The sequence below is a fragment of the Panthera onca genome, chromosome D2 (assembly GCF_046562875.1).
Source record: "Panthera onca isolate mPanOnc1 chromosome D2, mPanOnc1 haplotype 2, whole genome shotgun sequence".
Classification (NCBI taxonomy): Eukaryota; Metazoa; Chordata; class Mammalia; order Carnivora; family Felidae; genus Panthera; species Panthera onca.
Genome location: NC_138349.1, coordinates 26,858,412 through 26,882,860, shown reverse-complemented (window position 1 = coordinate 26,882,860; position 24,449 = coordinate 26,858,412). Strand labels below are relative to the sequence as shown.

Genomic DNA, 24,449 nt, shown 5'->3' with positions numbered 1-24,449 from the left:
TATGGCAATGAGGGGAGATACCATTTCTTCAGATGTTGTTAAGCCCCCACAGCATCCTAGAGCAGTACTGCCTGGTTCTCACAGCACTGTGTCACTTCCCTGGCAGGTACACCAGATGTTTAAAATGAGGCATGGGGAACATGCTGGGGCTCCAGCATAAAGAAGTAGCCCTGAGTGTCAACTGGTTTGAGGCTGCCTGGTGGGAAGCATCAGAGCTGAAATGGTTTATCATTCTTTGAGGATACAGGCTCTCAGGTATCTGGGATACAACCATTTTCTGCCCTAAATTAATAACAAATGAGGGGGAGACTGCTCTTCTGGTATACGGTTCCTCAGTATAAAGCATGGGGCTTTCTGTCAGCAGAAGCCTCCCGGCGGGAAACCAACCTGAAGTAACAGGAAAGAGACACCAACCCCGCGGGCAGTGGAGATAGCCAACAGAAAAATCAAAACACTTCTAGGATAACTGGTGTGTGTATTGTTGATGGCTGTTACCGCGGGAACACAACTATTTAGCATCCATAATATTAGACACAACATAAACCCCCAACCCAATCATCAAAGAATCCTAGAGTTAGCATCTCCGAAGGTCTTCAGTTCTGACCTCCTACCCAGTGGGGTAGTTTGTCCTGTGTGTGGGTGGTTTATCTGTGGCTTTCCTGGAACAGTTAATGATTATCAGATTGGTTGCTAAGTAAAAAGAACCAAACTCCTCCATGCCCTTCACATCCTGGAGCGGTTCATCTACTAATCGAAAGCTATTTGTTTCAGATCTTTTTCTATCTAGATCAGCCCAACCAGTGAGACAGACCACGCTGGTTGGGTGCCACGTTGCCAGGTAACCAAGCCTTCTGGTAATCTCACCTGAACGCCCTCGCCTGTGAGAGCTGAGCAGGACTGGATCTGCCAGACTCGGTCTCGGATGGTGTGCAGATTCAGTCCTTCTGCAATTTCAGAGGCAGGGGCTGCCGTGAGCAAATCCTGCTTGTTAGCAAAGATGAGCACTGGCACACAACTTAGTTTTTCTTCCTCCAGTAATTCAGCTAGTTCCTGGATCATTTTGGGAATGGATGGGAAGGGAAGGATGAAAACGATGATATTTAACCATGTACTTCTAATTAGAAAAAAAATAAAAGTATTAAGCTGATCAACTAGCAACTTCCAAGGGCAGTGGTTCTCAAACTCGAGGCTGTGGAAAAATTCCCTGGTAGATTCCTGGGCCCAGCCCAGAGTAGGTGACTGTGGGATGTTTGAGGTAGGGCCTAGGAATATGCATTTCAATACACTCCCCAGGTGGCTCTGCTATAGGGGATTCAGAGATCATACTTTAAGAAATGCTGTTAAAAAGAAAACACAGGTTGTGGACGGAGATTTAAAATTTACTCAAGCCTATTTTCTGCAAATGACTTTCAATGCACACACACACACACATTTTAAACTGAAAATGACAATGACTTTATAGACTAATTCTGTTTCCTCAATCTCTACCTTCAAAACATGCGTGCATGTGCACCGCACTTCATCAAACCCACATCCTAAAATCCATTTGGCAACATCTCTGATGTTTTGGTTACTGGTTGGGGTCTACACGTATGTTGATTCTGTCTGCAATATGCATAGGAGAGGGTATGTATTTACCTAAGAGGACTCCCCTCTTCCCTATGAAACTCACATTTTAGCTACTTAAGATACTTAGGCTGTCAAAGGGAACTGGAGGGTTCAAGAGGCAGATCATTCTATAACACCCTTTACCCCTAAGCTCATGTTTAGCATTGCTTCACATGAGTGATGACAGAGAAACCATCAAGGTATGGAAAGGAGAGGGGTTGTCTCCAGGAGTCTGGAAAGTTCTCAAACTAATTTTCAGGAAAAAGGAACATAAACATGGGGAGTACTACCTTTGGAAGGCCACCTGTGGTAGTTGAGGACACAGGCCAAGGACTCTGCACAATTCTCTAAAGAGGTCATTCTTCTTCTTGCTCCTTATCAGTATATTCAGTCTCGGTAAAATGGTCTATGCCCGCTGCTTCTCCATTTAAAATTGTGTACACAAATTGCACCGTGTAATCATGTTGACATGTACTTTGCATTTGAAGCCATATTTGGGTTCAAAGCATATCTACTCTTGGCTTGGAAGCAAGGGCAGCTTAGTCTTGGCTTGCATATTTCCTAAGATCCCCTCAAATTTGTCAAAGGTACCCTTGGATCAATTAGGTTGGTATTGAAAACTGTACCCAGAAATGACAAATGAACTGTTCCTCGGGGTTCATTTCTCAGTGGCCTGGGAAGACACTGGAAGAGCTTTTGGGCATGGTGGTAAGGTCCATTTGCTTATATCTTGGTTTATTTAATTTGACTAAAACTCAAAGGCTGTAACCAAAAAATAGTTTAAAGGATTCTCAAGTAATTTCCTTATAGGAAACCTTTTTTTCCTGTTTTTTTTTGTTTTTTTTTTTTTTTTTTTTTTTTGCAACTGGTATTTTTGCCTGCTTGCCAGAAAGACTGCCTTGTTTAAACCTCAAAGGTTAAACAACAATACCTTCCTCACTCTCATATATTTACAAGGTAGATTAATGAATACCCAGTTATTTTAAAAATATCTCAACAGAAGAATTATTTACCTGACCCGTCTCTTCAAATCTTTTTCTGTCTGCGCTGTCAATTACATATATCTGTAAAGTAAAAGGAGAACGTTACTTTAATAAGGAGATATGGAAAAAGACGGGGCACTTTCTGCGGAAGGAGCAAAGAATCCCCAGTCAGTAGATTTCTCATTAGCACAGCATACAGAAACTGAACTGAAAACTCTTACCTCATCTATGCATGCAAAGTAAACTAACAAATTGATTGATTAAATGGGGGTATCCAAAAAATATGTCCAGCTAAGAGATGTCAGGAGAACCAAGCAGGACAAAAACAGCTATGTGTGTTGTGCACTCACTAAACATTCTTGCTTAGATTTACCCTGTTAATTCTTGTTATGACCCTATGAGATCAGTTTCATTATTCTCCCATTTTATACAAAGACAAACATGAGCCCAAAGAAGTTAAGTTCGTTGTTCAAGTTCTATCTGGTACTCAACAAGAGTGGGATTCAAACCCGGACCTACCCGACAGTGAAGTCCACAGGTGCTCTTAAGCACTCTGCTGTTCTGCTTCCCAAAATGTCAGAAAGGGATGGTGTTTTGAGGCATTTACAAGTGCTATAGTCCTGGAACATCATGGCTCTGAAAGGACATCCTGTTGCTGAGGTAGGAGACCCTCTGATCTCCATTCCATCCCCACCTTCTTAGGCTTGCCGGGAGGTTAAGATCAAGTACTGGAAATAGCAAGGGCTTTGTTGGAAGTAAGAGAAGTCTCAAGATTCTCTGTTAAAATGATAAATCCCAAGCTTTTTCTCCCATCACTGAATTTTATTAATTGCATAAATAACATCCTATAATAACAAGGGAAATGAAGACCAAAAAAGAAAAATCATCTATAGTTTTAGAACCCAAACACGTTAATTATTTTAATTTCTTATGAAAGTTCCCTTCTAATTCTTCTTTATCATTAAAAAAAATTAGAGATATAATTTTGTAGGCCTTTTTTTCATTAAATGACAAATGTTTTCCCAGTTGCTAATCTTAAAAATTATCAAATTTGCAAATCTTTTTATTTAAAAAGATGTTTATCTATTTATTTTTGAGGGAGGGAGAGAGGGAGGGGCAGAGAGAGAACCCCAAGCAGGCTCCACACTGTCAGCAGAGTCTGATGTGGGGCTTGAACTCATGAACCGGGAGATTATGACCTGAGCCAGAATCAAGAGTCAGGTGCTTAACTAACTAAGCCACCCAGGTGCCCCTGCAAAAGAATTGTTATTGGGAGCGCCTGGGTGGCTCAGTCAGTTAAACGCCCAACTCTTGGTTTCAGCTCAGGTCATGATCTCATGGTTTGTGAGTTTGAGCCCCATGTCTGGCTCTGTGCTGACAGCACGGAGCCTGCTTGGGGTTCTCTCTCTTCCTCTCTCTCTGCCGCTCCCTGGCTTGCTCTCTCTCTCTCTCTCTCTCTCTCTCTCCCTCTCTCTCTCCCCAAAAAAAATAGACATTTAAAAACATTAAAAAAGAATTGTTATTAAACTAATGGTATTAATGGAAACACTCTTTTAAAAGAGAATATTCACCAAAAAGCAACAATAAAAAAACCAATCTGCAAGTCTCACCTTTACCTCCCTTCAGTTACATAAACTGGTACACCGTGATGCACACAGGCGTTTCTGTATGCATGTCCGATTCTGTGCTATTCTAAAAATTCACTCTTTTGAAAGAAAAATTAAAATTCCTTTGCTTAATGCTCTCTCATTTAGAGTAACTAGTGCCAAATATTATAGTGGGAACCAAGTTTCAGCCTTTCCTCTGAAGAATACCCTATTTTTCTACCTATGTGTCTTTCATGGAGAATCACAGGAGAATGAAAGATGGATGTGTTTGGCCTTGGTATTTTTTTTTTTTTTTTTTGCAGCCTTATTGTTGTTGTTAATATTACTCTGACTCAATGTCAATATATGCATTAATGGGTTCCGCACACCACAGATACCCCAGATTTGATACTGACTGATAAGTAAGCATGTAGAACATGGTGGTAGCTTTGTTTTTCTCCTGGAGGGGTGGGCATTTTTAAAGTAGCAGGCGTTGAAGGGGCGCCTGGGTGGCTCAGTCAGTTAAGCGTCCGACTTTGGCTCAGGTCATGATCTTATGGCTCACTGAGTTCGAGCCTGCTTTGGATTCTGTGTCTCCCCATCTCTCTGCCCCTTCCCCCACCCCCACCCCCCAAATCACACTCTGTCTCTCCCTCTCTCAAAAATAAACATTTAAAAAATGTTTTTGAAAAGGAGGCATTGTATAAACATAGATGTGGAAAGAAGGAATGCAGTAGGAGAGTAAACCTCAATATAGAGTTGATTGGAGTTAGTTGGGGGTCTACAGGCGATTAGGATGGTCTTCACTCAGGCAACAGTGCCAGGGAGGGAAGAGGGGTCAGGTGATCGCTGGGAGGGGGTTTTGGGCTCAGAGGGCTGCCCAAAGGCAGGAAGCAGGTCATTGGGCAAGAAAGAAATTATAAAGTAGGAAAAACTCTGCTTGGGAGCAAAGGGTGTAAGAAGGTAAGAGTGGAAAGAGGAGGCTGAGACAAGGCTGAGAAGACAAAGACACAGTTAGGAAATTGATGTCTGACATGATGAAAAACAGGCAGTTGGAGAGAAGTGAGGACGGGAAAGGTGGTTTAAATCACACACAAGAAAGATTACCAAATACCAGAGTCTGAAGGTGAATGAGAAGGCATTTTTAACTTAAAATTGCTAAATTACTTGCTATTTATTGCTTTGACGTGAAATTTCACAGGAAACATTTTCATTAAACGATACAAAAGGAGGAGGCTCCTGGTGGGCTCAGTTGGTGGAGTCTGTGACTCCTGATCTCTCTCTGGGTCATGAGTTTGAGGCCTACGTTAGGGGTAGAGATTACTTAAAAAAAAATTCCAAAGGAAAATTTTACTCAACTACTCATAAATTCTATCATTTAGCATGTTTCCCACATAACTTACAAAATTTGAAAATTACTACACAGTAATTCCTGGAGTCTATAAAATAACTGCCGAATTTATTAAAAGGGCCAAGTAAAAAGTCATTAGCACAAGCCAGTTTTTGGTGATCCCACAAATCTGTTTTTCTGCAGTTCTCCCTGTCACCTCCCTTCCCCAGTGCTGTCCAGTTTCTTCATGCGAGTATCTGTTTTCTTCTGGTCAATAGCTAAGGATAAGGGTAGCCTTCTATCTTTTTTTTTTTTTTTTAAGTAGCTGTTAATCTAGTCATGTAAAAAAAAAGGTTTTAGAAACTTTTTAATCCAAAGGGTGCCTGGATGGCTCAGTCGGTTAAGTGTATGACTCTTGGTTTCACTTCAGGTCATGATCTCAGGGTTTGGGAGATTGAGCCCTGCATCGGGCTCAGTGCTGACAGCTCAGAGTCTGGGACTCTTTCTCTCTCTCTCTGCTCCTCCCCTGCTCACTCTCTCTCTCTCAAAATAAATAAATAGGGGCGCCTGGGTGGCTCAGTTGGTTAAGCGTCAAACTTTAGCTCCGGTCATGATCTCATAGTTTGTGGATTGGAGCCCGGCGTCCGGCTCTGTGCTGACAGCTCACAGCCTGGAGCCTGCTTTGGATTCTGTCTCCCTCTCTCTCTGTCCCTCCCCCACTCATGCTCTCTCTCTCTCTCTCTCAAAAATAAATAAACATTAATAAATAAATAAACCTTAAAAAAAAAGAAAGTTTTTAATCCCAAAACAAACTACTACTAAAAAAAAAAAATACTCTGAAAGTATCAGGGAAAGTTAAATGTTTATAGTGCTCCTGACTGATCTTAAAACCTTCAAAAGTCAAGTTTCATAAAGCTATTCTAAAATCAAGTTACTGGTATCATGGTACTCAGAATGATGCTTTAGGTAAAGCAAGGCCAATTCATATCTTCTTTGGCAATTGTTTTGAATTTTTTATTTGGTTGTGGGAGGAAGAGCTAGAGAAAAAGATTTTTTCTTTCTTTCTTTATTTTATTTATTTATTTATTTATTTTTTTAACGTTTATTTATTTTTGGGACAGAGAGAGACAGAGCATGAACGGGGGAGGGGCAGAGAGAGAGGGAGACACAGACCTGGAAGCAGGCTCCAGGCTCTGAGCCATCAGCCCAGAGCCCGACGCGGGGCTCCAACTCACGGACCGTGAGATCGTGACCTGAGCTGAAGTCGGACGCTCAACCGACTGAGCCACCCAGGCGCCCCGAAAAAGATTTTTTCTTGATGGAAGGTCAACCAACTCTATCCAGAGACTAGTTAGTTATCTAGCATGGGAAGGGAGAAGCTCTTTGTTTCTCCTCTTGCTTCTGGTCCTCCTCCCTCCTGCTGCCACCTCTTGGCCATTTTACTGGTCCTAAGTATTTCTCAAGAGGGGTAAGCAGAGATGAAGAGAGAGGACATTAACGAGTGGGATTTTTACGTTAGCTCCAGCAAAAGTCTAAGAGGAAGCTGAAATTGACAAGTAAGGTTTTTGGGTAATGCGGTTTTTGATTATTTGTGCTCTAGTAGTATGATTGATGCTCAGGTATGAGTGATATCATGGAAATAATGCAAGAGACCATTTGAGATCCATCTCACTTAATGCCTCTACTCTGGATATGGAAATGACGACACTTGCTTTGTTTATATTGTTACATTTGAACAAAAAACCGGTAATAAAGTAAATGGAGTTTAGTAGTAATAGTACCATATCTGAAAAAATTTGTGTATTTTCTAATCTGTCAAAAAGCTGTTATTTTCTGGCCCAAGAGAAATGGAAGACTTTCTATCCCCTCCCTTTTATGATCCCTCAAGTTTTTTTTCCTAGTCACTCTCCCTAAATTATTAAAGCTGAAGTCAGCTGTTGTCAATATCATTTTCCCTGAGAATAACTGGCATTTTTAGGAGTTTCCCTGACTCTTTCAAACCTCTAGAGAACCAATGAATGTTTAAAAGTGGGGTTTGTCAATCTTTTCCTACAAGAAGTCAGGTGGTAAATATTTTAGGCTTTGTGGCCTATACAATCTCTTTCATAAGTACTGAACTTTGTTATTGTAGTGTAGAAGCAACCATAAAAAAATCTAAACAAGTGGACGTGGTTGTGTCCCAATAGTACTTTATTTATGGACACTGAACTTGAAATTTCATATTATTTTCACGTGTTGTGAAATCTTCTTTTTTCAATTTTTTCCCCCAACCATTTAAAAATGTAAAAACCGGGGCGCCTGGGTGGCTCAGTTGGTTGAGCATCCGACTTCGGCTCAGGTCATGGTCTCACAGTTTGTGAGTTTGAGCCCTGCGTCGGGCTCTGTGCTGAGCATGGCTCAGAAGCCTGGAGCCTGCTTCAGATTCTGTGTCTCCCTCTCTCTCTGCCCCTTCCCCGCTCATGCTCTGTCTCTGTCTCTCAAAAATGAATAAACGTTAGAAAAAAAAATAAAAAATAAAATAAAAATAAAAAATAAAAATGTAAAAACTATTCTTTGCTCACAGGCTACATAACAATAGGAGGTAGTCTGGATCAGTTTGTCAGACACCTGCTCCAAAGTAAGAATTTCTTATTGCACTCTAGAGATAAAAGAATTAACCAGGCAACTAAATGTGTCAAGCTTCAACCCTGCTCTTCTAGGCAGTATGGAGGCTAGGGTAATAGGTCTTTTCAACTAACAATGAATAACTATTAAATACAGACAAACTAATATAACCCATCAACCACTGCCACTCCAAACTGCTTATGAAACTGGCAGACAGGGCTGAGTCACCGGCCTTAGACTCTAACCCTGGGGACTCAGCTGCTCCCCCAGACTTGTTTAATCTCAAACAGCACTGGAAAATAATGAAAGGTTAACTCGGAATCCAAAACACTGTCTGGAATTGGCAGTCTAAGGTGGCTGGAGAAAGCTCCTCTGGGGCAGCTCTGAACTGACTTTTACTGGATTGTACGATAATTCCTGGGCACTCTCAGCTAATAAGAAGTGTGGAATCCTGGGTCATGTTACAAATACCTTGCAGTCTACCCTCAAGGTGTTAGAGCTTGTGATTTAAAATTACCCTGATCTGTGGAGCAGAAAGTTTTAGGGGCCTCCTTATGGAGCCTCACGGTCATTAATGTCCTTATATATTGCTCTTATTTGGGTATTTCTTTCAAAGTACCTAATCTAGCAGATGAACAAACTGAACTGCTATTTTTCTCAGCCATCTGCTTTTTCCTAATAGCTCCCCCCACCACCAATTTTATTGAGGTATAACTGGCATAGAGCACTGTACAAGTTGAAGGTGTACAGCATAGTGATTTGACTTGAGGGGCGCCTGGGTGGCTCGGTTAAGCGTCCAACTTCAGCTCAGGTCACGATATAACGGTCCATGGATTCAAGCCCCACATCCGGCTCTGTGCTGACAGCTCACAGCCTGGAGCCTGCTTCGGATTTGTGTCTCCCTCTCTCTCTGCCCCTCCCCTGCTCATGCTCTGTCTCTCTCAAAAATAAATAAACATAAAAAAAATGATTCGACTTGAATCTACAGTTTCACTGATTCACTTTAATTTTTAAGCAGTTTTTATTTATAGTATTGGATACATGGCACGTACAGTTCCATGTACCCCACCTCACCTCAACTCCCTCCTCCAGCCTCCCCTAGTAACATCTTGCATTAGTGTGGCGGCACATTTGTCACAGTTCATGAACCAATATTGATATATCAGGTTCATTCTCTGTTTTAAAGTTCTATGGGTTTCAACTGACCCATAATAACATGTAAACACCTTACAGTTTCATAGAGAATAGTTATTCTAAAAACCCTCTGTATGTTGCCTACTCATCCATCCCTCCGCTCCCCCCTCCCCCCCCAGGGAGTTGGCAACCACTAATCTTTTACTTGTAGAGATTTTTACTAATTTCTATAGTTTGCCTTTTAAAAAATGTCATATCGTTGAAAACAGTATGTATCTTTTTCAGATTGACTTTCACTTAGCAGTATGCATTTAAGTTTCCTCCATGTCTTTTTGTGGCTTGATACGTTATCAAAATTTTTTTTTAAATAAATATTTTTTTCATTTCTTTTTATCAAGAAATAGCATCCTATTATATAGATGTACCACAGTTTGTTTATTCATTCACCTACCGCAGGACATCTCAGTTGCTTCCAATTTTTGGTAATTATGAATGAAGTAATAAATAAGTATTCATGTGCCAGATTTTGTGTGGATATAAGTTTTCATCTAATTAGTTAGATTCCTTGAAGAGTGACTGCTGGATCACAGAGTTTGGTAAGACTATATTTAGCTTTGTAAGAAACTGCAAACTGGCTTCCAAAGTGGTTATACCATTTTGCATTCCTACCAGCAATGAATAGGACTTCCTTCATCCTTGTCAGCATTTGGTATTGTCAGTTTTTTGGATTTTAGCCTTTCTAGTAGATATGTAGTGGCATTTCAACGTTTTAATTTTCAGGTCCCTAAGATGTTGAACATCTTTTCGTATGCTTATCTGTGTATCTTCCATGGTGAGGTGTCTGTTCAGATCTTTTGCCCATTTTTAATTCGGTTGTTTGTTTTCTTATTGTTGAGTTTTAAGAGTTCTTTTTGTATTTTAGATATAAGTACTTTATCAGATATGTGCTTTACAAATATTTTCCCTTAGCCTGTGGCTTGTCTCTTCATTTTCTTAACAGTGTCTTTCTTTTTTCTTTTATTTTCTTCTCTTTCTTTTCTTTTTTTAGAGAGAGAGAGAAAGAGGGCACAAGTGAGCAAGGGGCAGAGAGAGGATCTCAGGAAGGGGTGAGAGAGAAAGAAGCGGGGCTCACCCAAAGTTGGGCTCATATTCACCCGAAGCAGGGCTCGAGCTCACCCCACGTGGGACTCAAACTCACGAACTGTGAGATCATGACCTGAGCTGAAGTCAGATGTTTAATGAAAGAACCACCCAGGTACCCACAGTGTCTTTCTCAGAGCAGAAGTTTTAAATTCTAATAAAGTACATCTTACAAATTTTTGCTTCACGGATTGTGCTTTTGGTACTATACCTAAAACCTTATTACCAAACCCAGGCTATCTAGATTTTTCTCCTGTATTATCTTCTAGAAATATTTTAGATTTAGGTTTTATATTTAGGTCTAAGATCCATTTTGAGTTAATTTTTTAAAAAAATTTTTAACGTTTATTTATTTTTGAGAGACAGAGAGAGACAGTGTGAGCAGGGGAGGGGCAGAGAAAGAGGGACACAGAATCTGAAGCAGGCTCCAGGCTCTGAGCTGTCAGCACAGAGCCCGACATGGGGCTCGAACTCACGAACCATGAGATCATGCCCTGAGCCAAAGCCAGACGTTTAACTGACTGAGCCACCCAGGCGCCCCAATTTTTTTTAAGTTTATTTTTTGAGAGAGAGTGCGCGCGCACACACACACACACACACACACACACACGCGCGCGCGCGCGCAAGTGAGGGAGGGACAGAGAGAGAAGGAGACCAAGGATCTGAATTGGGCTCCATGCTGACAGCAGAGATAGTTTGTCATTCTAAAAATCCTTGAACCCGTGAACTGCGAGATCATGACCTGAGCCAAAATTAGATGCCTAAATGATTGAGCCACCCAAGCGCCCCTTGAGTTAATGGATGTCCCACTGTTCTAGTATCATTTGCTAAAAAGACTGTCCTTCCTTTGATGAATTGTCTTGCTCCTTTGCCAAAGATCAGTTGACAGTATTCCCGTGGGTTTATTTCTGAGCTCTCTATCCTGTTCTGTTGATCAATTTATTCTTTCTCTAATACATGCTGTCTTGATTACTGTAGCTTTATAGTAAGTCTTGAAACCAGGTAGTCAGTCCTCCAACTTCGTTCTTCTTTAGTATTGTATTCTTTTGCCTTTGCATATACACGTAATCAATTTGCCAAATCCACAAAATAGCTCACGTGGATTTTGCCTGAGATTGTGCTGAATCTATAGCTGATCTATCTAATCTATATAACAAATTGGGTGGATTTGACATTTTAGCAATATTGAGTCTTCCAGTCCATGAGCATGAAATATCTCCTTATTTGTTTATATCTTCCTTTTTTTTTTTTTAATATTTATTTTGAGAGAGAGAAAGAGACTGGCATGTGTGTGCACACATGAGTGCAACCAGGGGAGAGAGAGAGAGGGAGGGAGAGAGAGACAGAGAGAGAAAATCCCAAGTAGACTTCACACTTTCACACTATCAGTGCAGAGCCTGCTGCAGGACTCAATCTCATGAACCCTAAGATTTTTAAAAAAAAATTTTAATGTTTATTTATTTTAGAGAGAGACAGCGAGCATGACAGGAGGGGCAGAGAGAGAGGGAGACACAGAATTGGAAGCAGGCTCCAGGTTCTAAGCTGTCAGCACAGAGTCCAATGTGGGACTCAAACTCACTAACTGAGAGATCATGACCCAAGCCGAAGCTGGACGCCCAACCCACTGAGCCACCCAGGCACTCCTTTAACTTTTTTTTTTTTTTAACATTTATTTATTTTTGAGAGACAGAGGGACAGAGCACGAGTGGGGGAGGGGCAGAGAGAGAGAAAAACACATAATCCAAAGCAGACTCCAGGCTATAAGCTGTCAGCATGGAGCCTGATGTGGGCCTTGAACCCACAAACTGTGAGATCATGAACTGAGCCGAGGTTGGATGCTTAACCAACTGAGCCACTTCGGCACCCCCGAACCCTGGGATCTTGACCTGAGCCAAAATCAAGAGTCGGACACTAAACCGACTGAGCCACCCAGGTGCCCCTAGATCTTCTTTGATTTGTTAGTTTTGTAGTCTTCTTCATACAGATTCTGTATATATTTTGTTATATATAAGCCTAAGCATTTCTTTTTTGGGGGTGCTAATATAAATGGCATTTTTCTTTTCATTTCAAATGCCAATTGTTCAATGCTGGTATAAAGGAAAGCAATGGACTTTTGTGTATTAACCTTATATCCTGCAAACTGCAACTTATTTCAGGAGTTTCCTTGTTGATTTTGGGATTTGAAATACTTTCAATGATCAGTTTTTCTAACATGTAGCTGCATATCACAATTTAGAGACTGATCTTTTAAATTTATATTTCAAGTATTTGTGAGTAATATATGATGGCTTGGATTTGTTTTAAAACACTTAAAAAAGTAGGGGGAATTGGTGGAGGGGGAGATGAAACAAGATTGCCAAAAATGAAAGTAAGGAAGCTAGGTAATGGGTAGGCATACGATGGTTTGTTATACTATTTTCTTGACATTTGCATAAATTTGGAAATTTCTAAAATTAAAAAATTACATGTTAAGAATGGACACAGGGGACCTGGGTGGCTCAGTCAGTTAGGCGTCTGACTCTTTTTTTCTTCCTAAATGTTCATTTTTGAGAAAGAGAGCACGCAAGAGTGGGGGTGGGGTGGGCACAGAAAGAGAGGGGAACAGAGGATCTGAAGCAGGCCCTGTGCTGACAGCAGCAAGCCCGATGCGGGGCTTGAACTCGTGAGATCATGACCTGAGCCAAAGCCGGATGCTTAAATGACTGAGCCACCCAAGTGCCCCAAACTTCCGACTCTTGATTTCAGCTCACTTCAGAACAGAATCTCACAGTTCAGGGGACTGAGCCCCGAGTCGGGCTCTGAGCTGACAGTGCGGAGCTTGCTTGGGATTCTCTCTGCCCCTCCCCTGCGTGTTCTCTTTCTCTCTCTCAAAACAAATAAATAAACTTAAAAAAAAAAAAAAGAATGGGCACATTATTTGAGATTACAGGTTTCTTTCTATAATAAATGGAAATTTTTCCTTTTCTCACAATTCTCTTCTATTCTCCTAGAAGGTATATAATATATTTTGGAGGAATAACTGGATAGATGGATAAACAGATAGATGCATATATCTCATCTTTTTCTTCTCATCCATTTATTATTTTTTTATTTTTTAAAGGAATGAACAGTTGTTTTTTTAATTAAAAATTATTTTTTATTTATTAAAAAATATTTAAAAAATTTTAAAATATTTATTTTTGAGAGACACTGAGAGACACAGCACAAGTGGGGGAGGGGAAGAGAGAGAGCGGGAGACACAGAATCTGGAGCAGACTCCAGGCTCTGAGCTGTCAGCACAGCACAAACCATGAGATCATGACCTGAGCTGAAGGTGGACGCTTAACCAACTGAGCCACCAAAGCGCCCCTATTAAAAAATTTTAACTTTATATATTTTGAGAGAGACAGAGACAACATGAGTGGGGGGAGGGGCAGAGAGAGAAAGAGAGAGAATCCCAAGCAGGCTCCCTGCTGCCAGTGCAGAGCCTGATGTGGGGCTTGAACTCACAAAACTATGAGATCATGACCTGAGCCGAAATCAAGAGTCAGGTGCTTAACTGACAGAGCCACCCAGCCAACCCCCCCATTTTTTTTTTTTTTTTTAATTTTAGAGAGAGTGAGTGCGAGAGGGGGAGAGGGGCAAAGGGAAACAGAAAGAATCTTAAGCAAGCTCTATGCTCAGTGCAGAGCCGATGCAGGTTGGATCCCATGACCCTGGGATCACAACAACCTGAGCCAAAATTAAGAGTCAGACAGTCAACTGACTAAGCCACCCAGGCACCCCTTATTTATTTAATTTTTAAATATTTATTTTGAGAGAGCATGCATGGGCGTGGGAGGGGCAGAGAGAGAGGGAGAGATAGAATCCCAAGCAGGCTTCAAACTGTCAGTGCAGAGCCCGATAAGAAGCTCAATCTCATGACCCGTGAGATCGTGATCTGAGCTGAAATCGAGAGTCAGACACTTAACCGACTGAGCCACCCATGCACCCCTCTCCTCATCCATTTAAACCTCTAACCTGGCACTAGGTATATACTTGAACTTACCTTCCCTGAGGGCCAGAAATAAGAGAAGGCTGTGGGATGCCTATGTCAGTACCTCATGTGTTTATTGATTTGATGATAGCACAATTTTATATTTTGGTATTATTCTCCATTTAAGAATTGTGGGGAGTAAATGAATTCACTACTTCTCATAAACCCCTCCTGAAGTAAATGTTCTACCTATTTTATAGAAGGAATTAACAAGCCCTTGAACTTAACCACAATGATGCAGAATCAGAGAACCTCAGAGTTGGAAGTGAATTTAGAAGTTATATAATTCTATATTATACCTAATGTCAGAATCCATCTGTAACAGTTGTCCATTTCATTTGGCACTTTTCTAAGCACTTGGGATACAACAGTTTGGGAGGAAAAGCAAGGTCCCTGTCTTTGTGGACATTACGTTCCAGGAGGGAGAAGGGTAATAAATAAAAACATGTCTGATACTGATAGGTCTAATCGAAGAGAAAAAAAAAAAAGAGAAAAATTATAGTGCCAGAAGGGTAGGGATAGGAGTCATAATTTTAAATATAGTAATCAGAGAAAGTCTCAGTGGTAAAAGTGACATGTGAGCAGAGACTTGAAGGAGGTAAGGGAAGAAGCCATGAGGATATCTAAGGGGAAAGAATCCTAGCACTGCAAATAGCAATGATCAAGGCCCTGAGGTGGGAGTATGCCAGTGTTCCAGGAACAGCAAGCAGGCCTGTGTGGCTGGCACCAAGCTAGAGAGGGGAAAGATGAGACAGGTAAGACAAACCAGAAGGTAGGGGGCCTTGAAGGCCATTGTAAGGCCACTGGCTTTATTGTGACATTGGGAAGCTTATGTTTGAATGGGATCACTATAGATACAGCATTGAGAAGAGACTTGAGGGAGGAAAGGCAGAAGCAAGGAGACTAGTGGGGATGACACTGCAGTAATCAATGCATGGTAGCAGGGGGATGGAAAGGAGTGGCTGGATTCTAGAAATATTCTGAAGTAGAACTGACAGGACTGGCTGATAGGTCAGAGGTGGGGGGTGAGAAGAAAAGGAGCCAAGGATGACTCCAATGATTTTGGATGAACGGAATTGTCATTTACTGAGAAGACTGTAGAAGAAGCAGGTTTGGGGAGGGGTGGATGGAGATTGGAATTTGGTTTCGGACCTATTCAGGTTGAAGAGGCTTACTGGCCACTGAAGTGGAAATACCAAACAGGCAGCTGGCTACATATGAAACTGAGGTTCAAGCGAGAGTTTCCAGCTGGAGATAATACATTGGGATTCACCAGCTTGTCGGTGGTAACTAATACCTTAAATTGGATGAGATCACTTAAGCCACAACTTAGAGAAGAAAAGCAAAGGCTGAATTCTAGAGCCCTCCAACATTTGCAGGTTGGGAAACAAGGGGAAAAAAAGCAATGGAGACTGAGGAAGAGTAGCCAGTGAGACAGGAGGAAAATCCAAGATAGAATGGTTTTCTGGAAAACAGGGGAAGATAAAGTTTCAAGGACAGCATGACCGACTTCATTAACTGTGCAGATACATCAAGTAAGAGGAGGATGGAAAACCTTAGCAACGTGGATTCTTGGTGAGCTTGAATGGAGGGTTCAAGAGAGAATGGGAGGAGGAAGTGAGGACAGAGAACTCAAAAAACTCTTTTTTTTTTTTTTAAATTTTTTAAAAATGTTTATTTATTCTTGAGACAGAGAGAGACAGAGCATGAACGGGGGAGGGGCAGAGAGAGAGGGAGACACAGAATCGGAAGCAGGCTCCAGGCTCTGAGCCGTCAGCCCAGAGCCCGACGCGGGGCTCGAACTCACGGACCGCGAGATCGTGACCTGAGCTGAAGTCGGATGCTCGACCGACTGCACCACCCAGGCGCCCCTCAAAAAACTCTTTAACAGAGTTTTGTTTTAAAAAGAGGCTGAGGGGCACACCTGGGTGACTCAGACAGTTAAGTGTACAACTCTTGATCTCAGTTCAGGTCTTTTTTTTTTTTTAATGTGTTTTATGTATTTATTTCTGTTTGTTTATTTGGAGAGTGTGTGTGTGCAAGTGGGGGAGGGGAAGAGAGAGGGAGAGAGAGAATTCCAAGCTGGCTCTGCACTGTCAGCATGGAGCCTGATGTGGGGCTTGAGCTCATGAGCCAAGAGATCATGACCTGAGCCAAAGTTGGACGCTTAAGTGACTGAGCCACCCAGGTGCCCCAACTCAGGTCTTGATCTCAGGCTCATGAGTTCAAGCCTCACACTGGGCTCCACCCTGGGTGTGAAGCCTACTTGAAAAAGTAAATAAAAATAGAGGCTGAGGACTAGGACTAGGACTAGATGGGATACACGGTCAGGACAAGAGTTTTTGTTTCTAAACAAGAGAAACCACAGGCTGCGTGCATGCCAAAAGAATGATCCAGTAGAAAGGCACTTAGGAAGCAGAAGCAGAGAGTGAAGTTATTTGAGATGTGGGATGACGTCTATTGGTAATGAATGAACACACCAGCATGGCTGTTCCTTGTCTATAGGCAGAATTGTAGTAAATTCAAACTTTTCATTAGAGTTTAATGAAAAGAATGTGCAATTTATTTTCCTATGCAAGTTCACAAGACCCCGTTGTTTTAGGTTATGATCGTGACAGCGAGTAGCTGAGGTCGGGTGGGTGAGAAAATCCCTGAAGGGGAGGTGAAGGAACGGAGAAGCTGAGGTGTTGGAGAAATCAAGTATGTGGATAGTGAAATCTCCAGGATTCTGAAATGGTAGTCCTGTGGAACGTGACAGTGAGCTGGGAGCTAAAATCTCAGCCCCTTCCTGAATGCTGCCTGAGCCAGGAATCTCCAATGCATGAGTCAACTGCTTCTACTTCTGGACGGTTAGAATGATAGACTTTTTCCTTATTCTGAGTTAAACTCTACCACCTAATACTTCCCAAATTGCTCCTTACCCAGTCCTCTAGAACTATTCATGATGAAGCTAATCTCTCTGACTTGATAGCTCTTAAAGCAACTGAAAAAACAGTTCCAAGTTTCTTTTCTAGAAAGAACATCTGTCTTTCAACCATTCCGTATGCATCATTATTTCCAGGACTTCCACCATCTTGGTTGCCTCTTTGGGATACTCTTACTTGTTGATTTCTTTGGGATAGTGGAGTCAGTGGCACGATCTTCTGATTTCCCTTCTGCTCTTCAAATCACTATGGTAATTAACAAATATTTTGCCAAGGTGAATGTGGGTACAACGTTGTCACTGAGCAAAAACAAAACTCTTCTACAAGTTATACAAAGATGTTTCTTTTGGGATGCCTGGGTGACTCAGTCAGTTGAGCGTCTGACTTCAGCTCAGGTCATGATCTTGCAGATGGTGAGTTTGAGCCCCATGTCAGGCTATGTGCTGACGGCTCAGAGCCTGGAGCCTGCTTTGGATTCTGTGTCTCCCTCTCTCTCTGCCCCTCCCCTATTTGTGCTCTGTCTCTCTCTCTCAAAAATAAATAAACATTAAAACAACAACAACAAAAAAGATGTTTCTCTCTCACAATTTGCAGCCTCCTGCTAGTCCTAAATTCATAGTGACTAATGTTATGGCAATGGAAGTACTAACAAGAAAGAACATTAATATTATGTTAATATTAGCAATGTTAATATTCCTAACACACTGCAGAAAAGACTATGAATTAATGCCTCAGAAGGAGTACTTACAAGAATATCAGTATTTTCAAAATAATTCCTCCAGTATGGTCTGATTTTTCGCTGTCCACCAATGTCCCATACATTCAGTTTAAAACCTTGTGATTGTACACTTTTGATGTTAAAACCCTGAAACAGGCAAAAACACCAAGCTTTATTAAGCTTTGAGGTCATAATTCCAACAAAGTTACATTTAACAGCTATGTTATTTATTAATTATTATGTACTCTGGCAGATATGATACTGGTAATATTGAAAATAGTCTGTTATGATAAGGAAAAAAGAAATGTGTTTTTACATGCTTACTTCATTCAGGTTTTGGAGTCAGTATTAATGTCATGGCTAACGTGGCGCTTTCTCTAGTAAGTGCCCATAAATGTGCACACGCGCACAACACACACACCTGTGAGGACACCTGGGAATGAGAATAGCTTTGGTAATCAACACAGCCACACTTCCTGATGGATCCTCAAGATGGTAACATTTAATAGAACATTACATTTAACTACCAAAAAACAGAAGCTGAGTCTGAACACAGAACAGAACAGATTCTTAAAGTTTCAAAAAAGGCAAGAGTTGGGGCGCCTGGGTGGCTCAGTCGGCTGAACGTCTGACTTCAGCTCAGGCCATCACCTCGCGGTCCGTGAGTTCGAGTCCCACGTTGGGCTCTGTATTGACAGCTCAGAGTCTGGAGCCTGCTTCCGATTCTGTGTCTCCCTCGCTCTCTGTCCCTCCCCCACTCACACTCGGTCTCTCAAAAATGAATGTTAAAGAAAAAAAAAAGCAAGAGCTACAATCTGCAATTCAGGATTCTTTCAAAAATTTCCTCATATGGATTAATCAGAAAAAGGAAGGAACTGAAGTCAGAACACTATGGGAGAAGCTGGTTTGTGACTGGAGTATTAACTCAGCGAGGCAGGGATGGCCTGCTGGAACAGCATGTTCAGACTCTGAAGTGGAGCCCTCAGTTACAGGCAGTGATGAAAATAAACAAGCAGGCATTTGAAACTATTCTTTAATAAGCATCTCTGATGAACTCAAAAAGAAAGTATTCATTTTCAGGACAGTGACTCAAGGTGGAACTTTGAGGAAGGTGAGCAAATCAGAGGCAGGTGGAACTGTGAGCTGGGAGTTAGCGTGCGGAGAAACAAATTAACAAGACCTTTGGGGTTCGGAGAGAAGGCATTTCATGAGCAATAATTAAAAAATAAATCTTTGAGAATGATATAGTGAAATCAGGACTTAAAAAATCCAATCAACAGCTTGCTACCACAGAAGTGCCATTTCATCCAGGATAACTGGAGTCAAGTGGGCCTGGGGATGCCTCCATAAACATTTGCCTCATCTGGCAGCTTGCCAACACTACTGCCTAGCACAGAAGGACAAGGCACAGTGTGACAGCACAGGAACACTGCCACCCAGTTTCCACCGAGGATAAACAGTCACTAGAGGATACCTGGGAGGAGGCGGACTACAGCTCCTGTAAGAAGCCAAGGACCGAATAAATTAGAAGTTTAAGAACTCCAAAGGGAAGTGGCTTAAGCTTATTGTAAAAGGCAGCTTCATTCTCAACTCATTGATAAAGCCACTTTTGTGTACTTAAAAATTGGACACTTAACTACAATAGTAAGTGTCAAAGCCAGTAACGTGAAATCTTTCTGGAATGAAGCAGGCGATAAATAAGAGAAATTCCTGGAATCTGACCATATATATCAACTACCTTAACATTCTATAAGTTATCAAAAGAAAAAAAATTCTGTAAGTTGTCAGACCCAACAAGTCTACCAAGAAATTATTCTAAGGAAATAATAATGAATGGGTACAAACCTTTAGAGATGGGTATTACTAAGTATTTACATATATATCAACGTAGAAAGATGTTCAAGATGCATTATTCAGTGAAAATGATATGGTATATTCTCTATGAGTCATTTTATTTTTTATTCTGAGAATTTATTTTATTTTTTAAAGTTTATTTACTGTGAGAGGGAGAGAGAGAGAATCCCAAGCAGGCTCCACACTATCAGCCCAGAGCCTGATGTGGGGCTTGAACTCACCAACTGCAAGATCATGACCTGAGCCAAAGCTGGATGCTTAACTGACTAAGCCACCCAGGCGCCCCAAGATTTTATTCTTAAGTAATCTTTACACCCAACACGGGGCTCAAACCTGCAACCTTGAACTCAAGAGTCGTACACTCTACCGACCGAGCCAGTCAGGCACCCTATTTTTTATTTTAAATATACCCATCATAGGGGGCCTGGCTAGCTCAGTCAGTACACAGTGTAACTCTTGATCTCAGAGTTGTAAGTTCAAGCCCCATGTTGGGTGTAGAGATTACTTAGAAATAAAATCTTTATTTTTTATATTTTTTTTAATGTTTATTTTTGAGAGAGAGAGTGTATGTGTGTGTGAGCACAGGAGGGACAGAGAGAGAGAGGGAGACAGAGGATCCAAAGCTAACAGCAGGGAGCCCAGTGTGGGGCTTGACTCACAAACCATGAGATCATGACCTGAGCCACAGTCTGATACTTAACAAACTGAGCCACCCAGGTGCCCCCAAAATAAAATCTTTAAATACACCCATCACCTACATGCACAGAAAAAAAACCTGAATGGATACATTCCTAAATGTTAACAGTGGTTATGTCTGGGCATTGTAGATGATTTCTAGTTTCACAATTTTATTTACTTATCGTTTGTAAACTTACTATAATGAGCAGCTATTGCTTTTTCTGATATTAAACAAAAACACAACAAAAGCTTGTTTTTAAAGAATAAATATGAAACCTCGACATCATATAATAACAAAATCACCTATAACGCATCAAATAAAGCCTGAAAGTTAGAATTGGAACTTTTGAGGCCAATTCTAACTTAAGAGTTCATTTCCATGTTCACAGTGTGGACGTTCTCATTTTAGTGGTACTCTTAGGAGATACAGCCTACTTCTAATACTCAATTAAAAAGAAAAAACCCTAGACTTTTCTTTTTCTGGCAGAAATCCTGACACACTAATATGTGTTTTCAGCCCTTCTAGGCTAGACTACTGTAATTTGCTCCTCCTTAGGCTATACATTAAATTTGTTCAGAAGCTGTAAAATTGCTCATTTGGTAGCAATTGAAGTGACTTTTCTGCAAAAAGTTGCAGATCAGTAAGCCTCACAAGCTGTGAAGTACACACATTGGCACAGCCATTCAAAGCTGACACCAAACTCGTATCACAGTACAGTGATGGAAAATGCTAAAAAAAACCCTCTGGTTTTCCTAAAACCTCTAAGGCTCATGCACTTTAAAGTGACTAAGACCAACGGGGCTGTCCTCTAGTTAGGAAGCCCAAGGAGTTGGCCAAAGGTCAAGCTTTCTCATGATTTCCTACAGGGAAGGAGGTCTAAAGAAACAGCTCTAAAGAAGGAGGGCTGTTACACTTAGCATTTGTCTTTCAACTTCCACACTGGAAGCACCACTGTTGTATTTTGCTTGCTCAGCCTTAGGAAACAGGCTGGATTAAAAAATACAGGTAATTAAAAAAAATTTTTTTTTAATGTTTATTTTTGAGAGAGAAAGAGAGACAGAATGTGAATGGGGGAGGAGCATAGGGAGAGAGGGAGACACAGAATCTAAAATAGGCTCCAGGCTCTGAGCTGTCAGCACAGAGACCGACATGGGGCTTGAACTCAGGACCTAGATCATGACCTAGGCCAAAGTCGAACACTTAACCAACTGAGCCACCCAGGCATCCCCAGGTAATTTTTAAATTTATTTTCTTTTATACTCTCTCTGTATTTTCTACATGTATTAATTTCATAATCAGAAGATTAAGCTACTTTTTTTTAAAGTAATCACTTAGAGGGCTCCTGGACAGCTGAGTCAGTTAAGCATCCAACTTTGACTCAGGTCTTGATCTCATGGCTCCTGAGTTCAAGCCCTGCATCAGGCTCTATGCTGACAGCTCAGAGCCTGAAGCCTGTTTCAGATTCGGTGTCTCCCGTCTCCCTCCCTCTCTGCTCCTCCCCTACTTGCACCCTGTCTCTCTTTCAAAAAATAAGATAAACATTAAAAAAAATTAAATAAATAAATAACAGTAATCATTTAGAGCTGAGGGAATTGTGTCTTGATATATTTATGCTTATTTGAATGATTTATATAAAACTTGGTAAAGTATAAAATTTATCATTTTAACAATTGAAATTTTTTTTAATGTTTATTTATTTTTGAGAGGGGGGGAGGGGCAGAGAGAGAGAGGGAAACACAGAATCCAAAGCAGGGTCCAGGCTCTGAGCTGTTAGCATAGAGCCCTACACGAGGCTCAAACCCACAAACCACGAGATCATGACCTGAGCTAAAGTCGGATGCTTAACCGACTGAGCCACCCAGGTGCCCCTCATTTTAACCATTTTTAAATGCACAGTTCAGTGGCACCAAGTATCTTTACACCATCACCACCAACCATCCATAGAACCTTTTTCATCCTGCAACACTGACTCTCTGTGCCCATTAAACAATGACTCCCTCCATTCTTCCCTGTCTCTAGCCTCTGGTAACCACTATCCTACTTTCTGTCTTTAGGATTTTGACTACTCTAAGTACCTTATATCTATGGAACCTCTTGATAGATTTTTCAAATATTAGATTATTTTTAAATTGCACAGACTTTCTTCAGTAACAAAACTTGGGAGTGGACAAAATTCTATTTCCCATTTTGTCTTCCATATTGCTATGATCACCTTCCTTGTGTCACACAAGCACCCTGGGGCCAGGGCAGTGCTCACCTGTGTAGGTGTAATGTGGCTGATGTCTTCAGATGCAAGCTGCTTCAGAAGAGTGGTCTTGCCAGCATTATCCAAGCCCAGGAGAAGGATTCTCACCTCCTGGTCTGGTGCACTTTTCAATTTGCGCAAAATTGAGAGCAAGCCCTTAAACAACCATGAAGAAGACAGATTACTTATGGGGCACTGGCTTTGATATTACTGGATATCAGAATGTCTTCTCCTCCTTGAAAAACGTTCTTGGTTGTGGAGAGCTCATCGTATTATTTTCCAGTTGAAAGTGATTTATTCCATTTGCCGCCTCCTTCTAAGTTTTGGCAGAAATCTTTCAGTAAATTTTGCAATTTAGTAAGTACCATGGCTTATTCCTGCTCCTCCTATTAATCCATCTTAGCAATCACCCCAAATCTTCTGGGATTGTGAACTACTAATCTCATACTCCTAAAGCCCTTCCTGTGCACTCAGTAGAGCACACATCATATCAGACTACAGGGCATTGACTGCTGTATTTTTCTCCTTTACCAGAGTGAAGTTTCTTGTAGGTAAGGGCTATAGCTTCAGTCTCCCCAAATGCTTGGCACTTATAGATAGACACTAGATAATAGTTGTTGAATTAAATAAAATTATCCACCCAGTAAGTGAAAGATTTTAAGATGCTATACAAAAACAAAAACAAAGTTGTATAAAATTGTATCTGAGCTGTTTAAAACTTTATTTCAGTTTACATTTAAGACTTCATCATTCAAAATGCTCTACCATCAAAAAATATATATATCCTCATCTAAAAAAAACCCCACACAACCTCTATTATCTAATTTTCACAAGATCCTTATAGGTGCATGGTATAAATTATGTTTTTCAGATGAAAAATCTGATACAGCAGAGAAGTTAGAAAATTGTCAAAGTCAGTCACGAATAAAAAAAGTCAAAATTTAACCAGAGTATTTTTGACTAGTAATCTGATATCTGTTCCTTGTTTTTGTTATTTTTTTTAATGGCTGGAAATAAATCATGTTGGTTTTTAGCTACGAACATAAGAAAAATCATGTAAGATGGTTATTTGTTCTGTCCTGCAGCTGACAATCTTGTTCCAGTAAGGCATGAGTTACAACAAGAATCAAAGAATTCCAGAGTTTAAAGGGCATATAATCTAATCTCCCAGCCCAAACAGAAATTCCTTCAAGCTGAGTCTTAGAATTATATAAAAATGGTTATATACTTTTATCCCTATTGCACCAGGCAATAATTCAAACCAGTCTGTTCACTAAGAGCAAATAATAATTCTGTGAAATAATTCTCAACAATTGAGTCTTTGGACAATGATATACAAATATGCATAATTATTAAGAATTCCTTTCTGCCTCAGAGACTCGTTTACCACTTCCAGTATTCTGTATCTGCACTGACTTGCTAAGGATTACATTAACCTCTCTGTGCCTCAATTTTTTTCCAGCAATAAAATGGAAGATTTAGTTTAAAACAGAAAGACAAAATCTATGCCAAAAGATTTGGGAAAGAGTGATTGAACAGATTTCAAACAAACAGATAGGCAGGACTCTTTTTTTTTTTTTTTTTTCTTAAGGGCATGACGTTTTTCTTTTGTTTTTATCTTATCTGGCC

General features: G+C 40.8%; 2 protein-coding genes across 4 annotated transcripts in view; one reads left to right on the top strand and one right to left on the bottom strand.

The window, feature by feature from the left end:
• Nucleotides 1-24,449, top strand: part of SFXN2 (sideroflexin 2) — a 61,577-nt gene that overhangs the window by 6,071 nt on the left and 31,057 nt on the right. The window lies entirely within an intron of this gene.
• ARL3 (ARF like GTPase 3) overlaps nt 1-24,449 on the bottom strand; it is a 37,683-nt gene that overhangs the window by 8,488 nt on the left and 4,746 nt on the right. For both annotated transcript variants that reach the window (XM_060641635.3, XM_060641634.1), the window contains exons 2-5: nt 22,833-22,976; nt 18,073-18,189; nt 2,622-2,672; nt 865-1,050 (exon numbers count right to left, since the gene is read on the bottom strand). In XM_060641635.3, the coding sequence (XP_060497618.1) occupies nt 865-1,050; nt 2,622-2,672; nt 18,073-18,189; nt 22,833-22,976 (498 nt within the window). The remainder of the gene's footprint in view (nt 1-864; nt 1,051-2,621; nt 2,673-18,072; nt 18,190-22,832; nt 22,977-24,449) is intronic.